The 14,853-nt window shown below is 41.5% G+C and overlaps 1 protein-coding gene across 4 annotated transcripts in view; it reads right to left on the bottom strand.

Moving 5' to 3' along the window:
* Positions 1-14,853, bottom strand: part of RPTOR (regulatory associated protein of MTOR complex 1) — a 345,589-nt gene that overhangs the window by 161,601 nt on the left and 169,135 nt on the right. For all 4 annotated transcript variants that reach the window (XM_082678814.1, XM_082678816.1, XM_082678815.1 and 1 more), the window contains exon 5: positions 10,802-10,948. In XM_082678814.1, the coding sequence (XP_082534940.1) occupies positions 10,802-10,948 (147 nt within the window). The remainder of the gene's footprint in view (positions 1-10,801; positions 10,949-14,853) is intronic.

Genomic DNA, 14,853 nt, shown 5'->3' with positions numbered 1-14,853 from the left:
AGCCAGACTTGCATACCTGGAATAAATCTCAGTCGTAGAACATAATTCTTTTTATGGATTGCTAGAACTGATTTGCTATTATTTTGTTGAGGACTTTTGCATCTAAGTTTGTGAGAGATAGAGGTCTGCAGCTTTTTTTTTCTTTTGTAATATGTATCCATTTTGGCATCAGGGTAATAATGACCTCATAAAATGAATTGGGAAGTGTTTCCTCCCTGTTCTATTTTCTGGAAGAGACTGTAAAACTGGTGTTAATTCTTTAAATATTTGGTAGAATTCTCTAGTGAAACTAGCTGAGTCTGGAGATTTCCTTTCAGGAACTTTTAAATTACAAATTTAATTTCTTGACCACTCACATTATCTATTTCATCTTGGGTGGATTTGGTAGTTTGTGGTTTTAGAGGAATTGGTCCATTTCTTTGAAGTTGTCAAATTTATGAATGTAAAGTTGTTCATGTTATTCCCTTATTATTCTTTCAATGGCTGTACGATCCTGAATCTTCTCCTTCTATGTTTGTTAGTCTTGCTAGAGATTTATCCATTTTATTGATTATTCCTGAGAATCAGCTTTTTGTTTCATGGAGTTTTCTCTTTTTCTGTTTTACATTTCAATGATTTCTGTTCTTATCATCATTTTCTTTCTTCTGATTGCTTTGGGGTTATTTTGCTCTCCTTTTCTAGTTTCTTGAGGTCGTGCTATGGTCTGAATGTTTGTGTTCCCCCAAAATTCACATGTTGAAATCCTAACCCTCAAAGGTGATAGTACTAGAAGGTGGGGCCTTTGGGTGGTGATTAATGCATGAGGGTGAAGCCCTCCTGAATGGGATTAGTGTCCTTACAAAAGCAGCCTGAGAGCTCTCTGACCCCTTCTACCATGTGAGGACACAGCGAGAAGGCCTGGCCATAAACTAGGAAAAGGGCCCTCACCTGATCAAGCTGCACTGTGATCTTGGACTGTCCAGCCTCCAGAACTGAGAGAAATAACTTTCTGTTGTTTAGAAGCTACCCAGTCTGTAGTATTTTGTTACAGTAGCCCAAATTGATTAATACAGGGAGGAACTTATAATTTGATACTTTTCCTATTTTCTAGCATAAGGATCTAGTGCTATAAATTTCCCTTTCAATTGCTTTAGCTGCATCTTTTTTTTTTTTTAATTTTTGGCTGCGTTGGGTCTTTGTTAGTACACGCGGGCTTTCTCTAGTTGTGGTGAGCAGGGGCTACTCTTTGTTGTGGTGCGCGGGCTTCTCACTGCAGTGGCTTCTCTTGTTGCAGAGCATGGGCTCTAGAGCACAGGCTCAGTAGTTGTGGCACACGGGCTTATTTGCTCCACGGCATGTGGGATCTTCCCGGACCAGGGATCGAACCCATGTCCCCTGCAATGGCAAGTGAATTCTTAACCACTGCACCACCAGGGAAGTCCTAGCTGCATCTTATCAGTACTGACATGTCGTACATTCATTTTCCTTTTTTTTCTATTTACTTTTTAATTGAAGTGTAGTTGATATACAACATCGTATTCATTTCTGCTATACAGCAAAGTGACTCAGTTATACATATATATAAACTTTTCTTATATTCTTTTTGACTATGGTTTATCATAGGATATTGAATATAGTTCCCTGTGCTATACAGTAGGACCTTGTTGTTTATCCATTCTATATATAATAGCTTACATCTGCTAACCCCAACCTCCTACGCCATCCCTCCCCCTTCCCCCTCCCCCTTAGCAACCACAAGTCTGTTCCGTATGTCCATGAGTCTGTTTCTGTTTCGTAGATAGGTTCATTTGTGTCATATTTTAGATTCCACATATAAGTGACATCATACGGTATTTATCTTTCTCTTTCTGACTTACTTCACTTAGTATGGTAATCTCTAGTTGCATCTATGTTGCTGCAAATGGCATTATTTCCTTCGTTTTTATGGCTGAGTAGTATTCCATTGTATGTATATACCATATCTTCTTTATCCATTCATCTGTCGATGGACATTTAGGTTGCTTCCATGTCTTGGCTATTGTGAATAGTGCTGCTATGAACATAGGGGTACATGTATCTTTTTCAATTATAGTTTTTCTGGATATACGCCCAGGAGTGGAACTGCTGGATCATATGGTAATTCTATTTTTAGTTTTCTGATGTACATTCATTTTCATTCAGTTAATGTAATTCCCTAAAATTTCTTTAATTTCCCTTGAGACTTCTAACCCATCAATTACGTGTTCTTTTTTTTTCTGAGATTTTTCTGTTGTCTTTTTATCGCTGACTTCTAGTTGATTCTACCATGGTCAAAGAACACACTTGTGTGGTTTCACTTATTTAAAATATGTTGAGGTTTGCTTTATGACCCAGGATATGATATATCTTGATGGATGCTCTATGGACACTTGTGTATTTTGCTGCTGCTGTTGGTTGGAGTGTTCAGTTACTGTCAATTAGATCTTTATGATTGACATTCAACAAATATAACTGTTTCATCTTCAAAAAAAGATAGCTTAATTTCCTTTTTCCCAGTCTGTATACCTTCTGTTTTTTTCCCTTGCCATATTGCAAAAGTCTTATTGTATAATGTTGAGGAGGACTAGTGAGAACTAATATCTTTTCCTTGCTTCTGACCCCAGTGTTAAGAAAAACCACTTACCTTCTTGTCCCTCCCCTCAAGTGGGTTGGTAACTTCCCACCTGCCCTTCTCCCCATGCATGGCTCTGTGATCACCCAGTTTAGTGCTGCCATTTTTCTGGTTGCCACCAGAAACACCATGGTCTGTGCTACCACAGATCCTTTGTGAGAGAACATCGGGCCATTACCTCCATAGCCTCTGGCTGATGGAGGAGAGGTCCTCCTGTGATAGCAAGCAGGACCATGCAGATGGGTCCTGCTGGGAACCACAGTACCCTCACGATATCCCAGGGTGTTGATCATGATCTGGGGTCCAGGACATTAAGCAATTTCTGGCATATTTTAAAATAGACGAAATTAGGAAAAAAAAATTAAATTCTAAGACTTAACTTGAAGAAGCTCCCAGTTTTATGATGGCTGCAAAAAGTATACTATATTCATGGATTTGGGTGAATAATTTTTACTTTGTTTCTTTTTACATTTCATACAAATCAACCAAAGATTAAACATATTCAGTGAATCATAGATACATCTAAGGAAGACAACTAAAGGTAGTTTATTCAAATGTACAGTTATTTATGAGACCAAATCCATAAATAATTACTAAGCAACTACTTCATATGAAGCATCCTTGATAGGTTTACATAATAGACTTAAATACAGCTGACAATGCCAATAGAAGAGATACTGCAAGACAATACATAATTAATTGTCAAATTAACTGCATAAAAATTTGCTATATGAGGTCAGCTGAGAAAGATTTCAGGCTCAGGGAAGTAGAATTTTAGTTATACCCTGAAAGTTGACTGTATTAATAATACAATTTGCTTGTCTGTGGATTTCATTTAATCTACAGACAAGAGATGAGAGTTCCTGAATTTTTAATGCAGCGAAATCACTTTTCTTTCACCCAAAGCTTTCAAATTCCAGGACTAGGAATAGTAAAAGGTGCCAACAGAAAAAAACTGGATCTCCTGGTACAAACTGCAGAAGGGATTGTTCACAGGTGCATAGTAGCAAAGACTCTGGAGACTGCTTATGTACCATCCTCTGTTGCACAGGCTGATGACTGGACTAAATGTAAAAAGTGCTCTGCAAACCACAAAGGGTCGCACAAATAAAAGGCGGTAGTAGGTAGTGTCCATCAGCTAAGGCCATCAGGTGTTCTGGCCTCCCCTGATGCTGCCTCTCCATCTTGCACGGCCCCCTCCTCTCTCACCAGCTCTCAGTGGCGGTAAGGGTCCTGATCTTCTAGAGGCTGCTTTTCTCATCAGCGTGTTTCTGTGACCCCTTCCACTTTCTGGTTAGCACGTCAGCTCCCAGAGCACTCGGAGGACCAGCCTCCCATTCCACTCTTCATTTCCATCATGGCTTTATTTTCTCCAGCCGGGTGCTCTGGGTGGCTGTGTGCAGCCCAATGAAAGGGATTTCTGCTGTATTTGTTTACAGGTTTACCCCCACTTACTCTCCTATAAACAGTGGACATGGTAGCATTTCTCCTTAAATTACAAATGTGTGTGTGCTGTGGAGGGAGTGTTTCAACTACATAATAGGTTTCTTATTGATATTTGTTTTGAAAATATTCACTCTTACGAATTGTTACAGCTTGCTATATAGCTTGCTATACATAGAGTATAAGGTACAGAGGGGTGAACTTGGCCCGCCTTTATTAAAGAAAAGGGCATGGACCTGCACAGAGTGTGTGCAGAGAAGCAAGCGGGGAAGGTGGTTCACCGCTGAAGCCGGGGGTGGCGCAGCAGGATGGCGAGGCTCCCCTGAAGACCTACCATCAGGACAGCCCCCTGCTCGCCCTTGTGCCCGAAGCCAGGTGTCCTGCAACCACCACAGCCACCCCTCCCCAGGAAGCACGTGGTGGTATTCTTCTTTAAAGAGAGTTACTGATGTGTCTGGGGAAAACTAGGGTGGCTAGTGTCGTCACCGGCTCCCAGAGGTAGAATGCTCTCCGCACTGTGAGCAAGGGTGCCCCAGGAAGCCACCTGCCTTCCCCGCCATGGGCACACAGCAACAATGGGTAGCTTCCCTTCAAATTAATATCATTTAAAAAGTAAAGAGAAAATAAATAAGATTATCACATAACAGACTTCCTGTTTCCCTACTACCTACAAATGGTAACTATGAAGCTATAGAAGAGAAAGAATGGAGACATGAAAAAAATTATAACGTGAAAGCTAGAGACGGACAAGCCTGAGCTCGGTGTAGAATCAGCACCGTGGACCCCTGTTTTGTAGCGTGAACACCCCGACAGCAAGTCCACGGAGAATGTTCACAAATTCACACACACAAACTCCATTTAGTAAGCAGTCATCCAAGACACATACCTTTCTAAAGATAACCTTAGAATTAACATGTGACATTCAAAAATCACAGACAGACATTGTAACACTACAAATATTAACCTTAACACAGAGCGTCGACTTCTGTTGGGTTGGCCAAAAGCTTCGTTTGGGTTTTTCCATAAGATGTTACGGAAAAACCCAAACAAACTTTTTGGTCAGCCCAATATTTTCGAATTCCACAGACATCCACACAACGTGCTGTCTACAACAGTAGCAAAGGAACCACAGGTTTCCAAATATGAATTCTCTAGTTCTACGGGATGCACATTTGACATTTTTTGAAGAAACCTGAAGATTTTGATGTTAGTCATTTTTGTTACAATTAGTTTAAACACTTGGCATAAAATTTAGCCACACTGATGAATACATGAGAATAATGTGTCATAAATATCAAGTCGAATACAGGATTCCAAACGGAAAATAGGGTGGTTAAGTCACTGCGAATCCAGTGATGCTGCAGGACCAAGCCTGTTTCTGTGAAAATGAGTATCCGCTGGACAAGGTCCTGAGCTGCTGGATGCTACTGCTGGAGCCAGCAGGAGTGGGTCACACAAGGAAGTTTACAGATTGTCAGATCAAAACATGATTCGCGGAACTGCCCTGGCGGTCCAGTGGTTAAGACTCCTTGCTTCCACTGCAGGGGGCATGGGTTCAATCCCTGGTCAGGGGACTAAGAACCTGCATGCCACGCGGTGCAGCCAAAAAAAAACCAAACAAACAAACAAAAAAACAAAACAAAACATGATTCATTTGGAGGCATCATGAGAAAAGCCTTGCCAAGTACAAACAGGCAGTAAGAGGAGAGAATGGTGCCACCAGAGTGATGGCCTGAACCTCAACAACAGACTCCCTCAAAGCATGTCGACCATCCTTGGGGGAAGAAATTGTCCCACCACCGCTGTGGCTGCCACCGAGAAACTATCTGGGCTCCCATCCTACACCAACGAGGATGATCGTGCTGAGGATCAAGTCTTACTGGGATACAGCTCAGCCCCATCAGTCTCTGTAAAAGAGAGGCAATCCTGTTCCCACCACCAGACACCAACTCACCTCCCTGCCTCCAAAGAAAGAGAGGAAAAGGCCGAGATTTGACCCCTGCTTCATTGCTGTCTTCAGTGAAGAGAAGAATCATAACTGCCCGTGGGAAATATCCAATGGAAGTAGAACTAATGGATAAGACTTAATAAAGACTATTTCAAAGAGAATCCACTGAAGATTTAGTCTCCTCTTCTAGTTACAAAGATTTTATAACCAAGATAAAAGCTGTTGCAAAAAAAAAAAAAGAAATCTGAATTCTCTCTTTCTCTCTCAACATATATACCGTGTACTGTGGATATAAATACTCCTTCTCTGGCTTTTATCATGAATTCTTGGTTATGGCTACAACAAGGCCACCTTCTCATCTATTGCAAGAAGTAAGGGTGATATAGTTTAGTGAAAACAGCCTAAAATTCCATACCCAAACTGTCCATAATGCATGTGGACAAAATGAAGACAATAACACATGCAATATAGCTGACACTCACTGTCAGACAGACCAGTACTCATCCCAACTCCACTCCCTTTTGCCACCCCCCGCCCCAACTATGAGGGGCGGGGCACATCGCATATGACCCAGCTTTAGCTAATGAGACATAAGGGTCTCATATCTGCACTTGCTTTCCTAACAAGAGAGACAAATGTGATAGCTCTGCCCTGTCCCCACCTCATCCAGGCTCAACGTGGAAGAATGTACTGTAACCATCAAGATAAAACATCAGAGTGTAGAGATTAAAAACAGCCTGGGTCCCTAATGGTACTGCTGAATAATTAAATCATTCGCCTCAGAGATCTTAGCAAAAATGACAAACTGTTACTTGTTTAGAAAGCAATAGTGAGATTTTTCATTACTTTCAGCTAAAAGCAGTCCAAATGCAAACACTTAAAGCCTGAGAAAAATTACTCCCATACATCAGTTCTTGGGTTGTTATTTGAGGATTTGCCCTAGCAGAACAAAGGAGAAAACTGAGAAAGAGACAGAGGTGGGATCTAGAAAACAGTGGATGCTTCCAGGAGAGTGATAAGGAGAAATCCCAGGATGACAGCTTTGGAGCAGGCCCATTTAGAACAGCTGATTGAAGCAGGCAGTGGAGAGCTGGGAAAGAAGAAACTTTGCGAAGAGGTATATTCTGAGATTCAATACTACCCTTGCAAATTTAGGAACTGAGGAAATGTTAAAGATCTAATTCAATAAGAAAAGAGAAAATCTTCAGGAAAATCAAAGAAACAAAAACTGTTATAAAAATGGAAAGCATAGCACCCTATTTAGCCATTCAATGAACAATATTTACATGGTCATAATCAGGGAGTTGAAGTTTAATATTTGTCATATTTTAGAATCAACTCATACACAAAGCATGGGGACTTAATTATGGTCAGAGACTAGAGAATAATCATAAAAGTGCAGATGACAGAAGTTGGAAAGGTCCAGAGGTAAAAGAAAGTCCAAGGAAGCTAAGAACCTAAAGCCAGAGGATAGTACTGATTACTGACGAAACTAGAAATAAAAACGTCAGGGTATTATTTCAAATTGCAAAGGTTACAAAGTATAGGGAATCCAAATGTAGTGACACAACTAAATTGCAGTGGGGAAACAGGAGGGGGCAGTTAGTGACTCACCCTCTTCAATTTCTCTTTAGAATTCACAATTTAATACAAACAACAAATATGACTTAAAACTATGTAACATGTCTCTTTACTATCAAAGTTCTATATAATTTCTCCAATTCTTTAAATAGAATTTACTAATGGCAACTCTGTTTTTGGTTTATACAGTAGCAGAAAGCCTGATAATCTAAAATTTATGAATCAAGCAGTAGTAGTATAAGCATATTATTTACATTTATAGAGATACTCATAGAGGAACTAGAAATATAAACAGTTAAAATAGGTTCCCTATAGTAGCAGAGTCTTGGCCAAGGAGGTGTGGGCCAGGGCATATTTCATTCATTATAAACCCTTGGTACTATTTAATTTTTAAAATCATGGCATATACTAATTTAGTAAAAATAAAAATATTTATCTTAGGGCTTCCCTGGTGGCGCAGTGGTTGAGAGTCCGCCTGCTGATGCAGGGGACACGGGTTCGTGCCCCGGTCTGGGAGGATCCCACATGCCGCGGAGCGGCTGGGCCTGTGAGCCATGGCCGCTGAGCCTGCGCATCTGGAGCCTATGCTCCACAACGGAAGAGGTCACAACAGTGAGAGGTCCACGTACCGCACACACACACACACACAAAAAATTTATCTTAAAAAAAAAACATGGAAAGCAGAGAGAACTGAAGACTTTCCTTAGTTTTCAAATTACAAAGCAATATGACACAAGGAAAAATGTAGAGACCATTACTGAGGGACAGACATGCATTTTTCCTGGCTATGATGAAGTTTCAATTGTGTGCAATAATTTATGCCATGCTTTCATGGAGGCATCTTCTACTTCACCTGCAGTATTCCTTTGAGATGGAAGTCCAAGAATATGAAAGCTGATAACCCTCTCTTAAAATTTATGTCACTCATATTTGTGTTAATGTTTATTACTTGGAGGCTTTCTGGTCCAGGTAACTATTTTCTTGCATTATATTTAATCATTTTTACCCTCTTTATTTTTTAAACTCTGGCACAAACCATTTTACCCGCCAGTTTTTTTCAGTTTCATGTTATCATCTACCCAATAAAAGTGTTAAAATGTATCATAAATTTACAAAGAATCTGGCCAACTGCAGACAGGGAAAGAATTTTTTAAAAGAATAAACCTAAGAGGCCACACAGGATTGCTGTTTCTACAGCAGATAAAAATAATAACTAACATGAACATTAAGATATTAGCTGGGAGCCAATTTTATCATTTTAATTTCCGCTGTTGATGCAAGAGACCAGCTGAACAACAGCCAATAATAGTAAGTGTAATGGAAAACCGTAAGACTTATCTGCACTGTAATTAAGAAAAGAATGAAGATAAAAGTCAGAGCTAATTATAAAACATATGGTATAACTTTACATTGCCATCTATTTGCCACTTCAGATAACATATTTTTCATTTATTCTCCTCCATTAGGAATTAGTCAATTAAACATTTCCCTCCTCACCCCAAAAAGATGCATGGAAAACTTTTTTGTCGCATTCAATGAAATGAACAGTTTCTTAGGCTGATTAATCCTTGGCAACATACAGAGAACATTTACAGAACCGACAGAGCAGATACTCCAAGTGCTAGAGCATAAGAGGGAAATGCTTGTCTTCTGCTGAGAAGGGTGGGAGAGGGACTATATTTAACATGTTTTTTTTGTTTTTTGTTTTTTTTTGAAGTACGCGGGCCTCTCACTACTGTGGCCTCTCCCGCTGCGGAGCACAGGCTCCGGACGCGCAGGCTCAGTGGCCATGGCTCACGGGCCCAGCCGCTTCGCAGCATGTGGGATCTTCCCGGACCGGGGCACTAACCCCGTGTCCCCTGCATGGGCAGGCGGACTCTCAACCACTGCGCCACCAGCGAAGCCCTATTTAACATGTTTTAATTAACAAAGGTGGATGTATTGGTCTTTCCTTAATCACCCTGAAGCTCATAAGTTGGGGATAAATATCAGGCTGGATTCTTTGGCATTTTTATTTACACATTTTAAATGGAAAACAAAAAAAATATTTTTTCAAGATTTATTACTTGATGCGAGGAAAAGCAATTACCTCTTGGTGCTTTGAGTTTTTAGCACTCATGAGATAACCTATCCCTTGGATAAACTTAGATGAAATGCCTAAAAGCAAGGTAAAAATTTAATGATATAAAACTTGACCTTTCCCTTCTCTTATTCTAGAATGCAAATAATAATAATAACAATAACAACTTGTGGCACTGGGATAAAGGGTAATTTATCAGTCACTCTGGTGCAAAGTTCTGCATAAGGGCTTAATTTATAAACATTTTAATTTATAAAATATTTATAAATTAACTGTATGACATGTTAAGTTCTCCCAAGTAGAATTTCAAATTTTATTGCTGATTATTTCAGCAATATCCTCTGATGAAATGTGAAAAACATAACAATACATTAAAATTGGATAGACCCAAAAAGGCTTGAGGAAACATGTACTCAGTGCCATTTCTGTTCCTGAATTGAGAATTTCCTGCACTGCAACCAGTTGGAATTCATGACCCCCTGGAGGCTGCAGAATATTTTATTCTCACTCTTGTGCAGGCCATAGGATGGAGGCCTCTTAACTGAAAGTGCCTCTTCAGTTTCTCTTTAGAAGTCACTGTTTAATTCAAACATCAAATATTAATTAAAACAACCAAGTAAAACGTTTCTTCACGATCAGAGCACTACACAGGCTCTCCAGTTCTTTAAATGGAAGGCACCAACGGCAGCTGTAGCTGTTTTGTTTTCTGTATTTAGCGTAGTAGGGGTTTTTTCCAACACAAAAGACAAAAAAATGAGGGCAATAACTAAGATGCGGGTGGAACTGAAGACTGTGCCCAGACAGGGGTCCATTTCTCCAAAAATAAATGTGTCTGCTTTATTTTCACATTTATCTCGAAGGCAGAGCCCACTGAAGCACAATTCAACTCTATTAATTTTATCGCTTAATTAAAATTCGGATTAAAAATGATGCTGGGTAAAACGAGGTGTAAAAATACGCCCAAGAGCTTGTCCTGAGTCCTTTCCAAGTTCTTTGTCGTGGACCCCACCACCTTGCGCTGAGCACTCTGAGCCTGCCCCACCCAAAGAAACAAAACCACAGCTCCAGGCCAATAGTCCCCCATGGCCACCCCCACCGCCCAGTGTGTTCAGGGCCTCACCTCCAGCTCCTGCTCCCTCTGCAGGGCAAACTGTTTGAAGGACTTGACAATGAGACCAGCGTTGGAGCAGTCGTAGACGAATATGGAGGGGCTGCCCATCCATGTCTGCAGGTCATATATAGACAGGGGGATGTACTGAGTGTAGTTCTGGAAAAGAAAACAGTGCATGTTTGTGACTCACACATGGCGAACTCTGCCTGCTCACCAGCACCTGCACCTCCAAGAGGGTCCCATGCATGGGGCCCGCTGCACAGAGCGTTCCTGAGCTGCCATCTCTACCCACTGTGAACAGCAGCAAACTAACCTCCCCACCATCTGCCCACACGCTGTTTCATCAGGTAGAACCGGGCGGTGGCACAGTTCAATCCCGAGCTCCTCTCCTCCCCTGTTCAGTTCTCGCTGCCCCCTGGGAGCGCACTCACTCCACTGAGGGATTTCCCTCCACGTGTCCCACAACGAGGCCTTCACACCCACCCTTCCTCTCCCACCCTCTTGCAGCCAAACCACAGCTTTCTCTTATAAATCCCAAGGCTACGCATGCTACTTCACACCATTCCTGCTCACCCTTTACTCCGTAACTTCTCTGGGCTTATACAGCAGAACACGCTCCTCGATTATAAAGAAGATGAGCTCAGAAAAGTTGATCGGGTCCTCAAATGTGCATGTTTTTCCCTCTTGCCCCTTTAATTTCAGAGCTACCCATAAGCACTTTATCCTCTAGATGATTTAGATCACATTGAAGGAGTACAAATAGATTTGGCTCCATAATTTTTTTTTTCAAATCACAGAACAATAACATATTAGCATGAATCTGCTAAGTGAAATATTTTTCTGGACACACTGTACTCTTCAGTACTTGAAAACACTCCAGCTATTACTGGTAAACATAGAGAGGAATGGTCCTCATCTCACCAGAGAAATGACTAAAATTCTCACTCAAAGGTAACATTTTTCTTTTTTTTTTTTTTGCGGTACGCGGGCCTCTCACTGCTGTGGCCTCTCCCATTGCGGAGCACAGGCTCCGGACGCTCAGGCTCAGCAGCCATGGCTCACGGGCCCAGCCGCTCCGCGGCATGTGGGATCTTCGCAGACCGGGGCACGAACCCGTGTCCCCTGCAACAGCAGGCGGACTCTCAACCACTGCACCACCAGGGAAGCCCCAAAGGTAACATTTTTAAGCAATTCTTCTGCATAGAACGCCATCACTTATTTATCCTTCCTCAGGCACCAATAGTTTAAGTAGTGACACTCTAGCAGAAATCAATTCTGTGCACTTACAGTAAAGGTGACTGTGTTTCCTCAAAGCTAAGCCACAAACATTGCCTCTGGTATTGCCAAGAGGATTGTTTCTAATGCAAAGGGGAAAAGGAACAGAAGACAGAAAGACCAAACCAGGCCTGGAGAAGACTGTCATCAAGGTGGTGGCGGCAGAGGCCTTCTTGATATGCACACACGTCACCAGATGCAAGTCCCATCCCAGACGGGGAGGATGTGCCGACAGCACAGGTGTGGTGGGGCTGCAGACATCTCTACCACGAGGGGACCACCCTCTGCTTACGCTGTGCCATTTCACCTTGCTAAACTGCCATCACCTGGTGTCTTGTTCTTCGTCACTGCACGAGTAAGAGAACACTTGGATATGCTCTAAGTAAACTCTCACAGAAGGATTCTAAAGACGGCAGTTCTTCCCTAATGAACCTATAAAGGCAGTGCCCAATCAAAATACCATCAGGGGTTTCCTTAATGGAATCTGACAAGCTGATTCTAAAGTTAATGCTGAAGAGAAAGGTATAAGAATAGCACAACACAAAAAAAATCGTAAAGAAGGAATAATGAGTGAGGACTCACGCTAGCAGATATTAAATACACTATAAATCTATGGTAATTACAGGATGGTACTGGGGAAGGCGAGACAAACAAATCAACAGGAGGGAAAGCCCAGGAACAGAGCCACATATATAACTGTAATGAAGGTGGCATTTTAACTCAGCGAAGAAAGAATGAACAATTCAACAAGTGATACTTGTAAAATCCAACTAACCATTCAATATTGCCATCTGAGATTCCACACACAATCAGGACAGATTTTAAAAATAAATACAAAAGCAGAATAAAAGATTTAAAAATTTATTTTGGTGTAAGAAAGACCTTCTTAAACATATAGAACCTAGAAACGTTAAAGAAAAATAGAGCAATGTAAAAATTATATAATTCTGATAAAAACACATACCTGTGACAAGCAATTTAAGAATAAAGTAGGTACAACATATGTGACATAGGCTTTATATTTAGAATGTGTGTGTGTATATAAGCTTCTGCTGCAGATCAACAAAGACAAAACAACAAAAACAATATACAATAGGCAAAAGCTTCACACAGGCAATTCACGGAAGAAACATGAATGATCAACAACTATGAAAGTTTCACGCTCTCGATTAATCATGGAAATGCAAATTACAATGAGAATCATCCATCTACCTATCTTCATCCAGCAAACTGGAAAGAAGTTTTAAGTATGAATAATACCCCATGCTGACCACAATGTTCAACAGGGTGCTGGCTTATCGTTGGTGCGAGTATAAATTGAGGAAGCTATTTTTGGAAGGCAATTTGGGTGGTTCTTAAAATTTTTACTGTACATACCTTTGACTTCTAGGCGTCCATCCTATAGAAATACTTGCATTTGTACAGAAATGTACATACAAGGATGTATAATACTTTCACTGGTAAAAACCTGTAAGCTGTCTACATGCTACTGTGGAAAAGACTGCCAGTCTAACATCTATTTTTCCCCTCTTCATCCTCAATGCAAGTTTAGCTGAGCACAGTTCCCAGTTTCCTTTGCAGCTAAGTCTGATCTTGCAGCCCAATTCTGGCCAATGGGACATGATCAGAAATGTGTCTAAATTATAAGTGCCGCCCTCTTTCCCTTCCCGGGAGGAGTGAACATGGCAGAAGACATAAGCAGGGGGACAACAGAGCTGTGTGATGGAAGGGGCCTGGGCCCCATGTCATGACGATGCCACAGCAGTCCCAGACGGCCCACAGGGACTATCACAACCAATCTTGGATCCTAATATATCCAATATGAAGGGATCATTAAGCAAAGGGGGCCCATACCCCCACGTTATGGAACACCATGCAAGGTTATTTATATGCACTGACATGGAGAGATGTCAGAGGCTTGTCATGATTTTAAAAATGCAAGTCTTAGAATCTCACATATAATATCCTGTTTTGTGTGTAAAGCACCACATGCCCAGCACTTAAGCTGAATGAAATGAGGACTCAGCAGAAACGTGCTGACTGAAAGGTCCTATAAATGGTGCTGAAAGAAGAACACAGGACTGCTAAGGACTGCATTCTCTGACTGGGGAGGTGACAGGGGTGTCTGGTGGTAAGAAAGTGTCATATCTATTCCTTTTAAAACTTCTGTTCTCTTGGAACCTTTTAGAATAGAAATTACTTGTATTTTTTTAAAAGACAAAATGCACACAACTATTAAAAGGAGGAAGGAAAAGGGTAAGCTCCAGGGTTCACTATAACATACTTTACGTTCAGTCAGTGTTTCATAATGAGCAGGCATTACATGTTATCTGCACAAGTAAAAAGGCTTCAGCACATGCTGCATTGGACAGAGCAGGACACAAGTCAGTGCCTCCCTGGGCCCAGCAGGGAAGAGCGCTCCTCTCCGGCCCTCTGCCCAGCAGCATCCCTCCCCTTGTTCACCTGCAGCCCCCACTGCTATGGGGGAGAAAAGGGCCAAAAGGAACCCTTTAATTGGGCAGGGACACCCTTACACTGAGAGGAGAAAGGATTTTAGCACCAGCCTGGGAAATCATCACATTTTTATATGCCAGCCACACTCTGCTGTTTATCTGCTTCCCACAAGGTTCTAGCTCAGTGAGGAGCGGCCGAATATGGCTGGGGCAGTTCTGACCCCATTCCTGCCACCACGTCATCCAAGTGACTGCTGGAAAAGGGCGATGCTGTCATCTTTGCTGCCTTCTAGGTACAGCCCCAGAAGGCCCCAAAGGCAGCAAAGCAGCACG

This window comes from Grampus griseus (assembly GCF_964374135.1).
Source record: "Grampus griseus genome assembly, chromosome: 20".
NCBI classification, from domain to species: domain Eukaryota; kingdom Metazoa; phylum Chordata; class Mammalia; order Artiodactyla; family Delphinidae; genus Grampus; species Grampus griseus.
The sequence above is the reverse complement of the archived record's forward strand: the minus strand, read 5'-3'. Positions and strand labels throughout refer to the sequence as shown.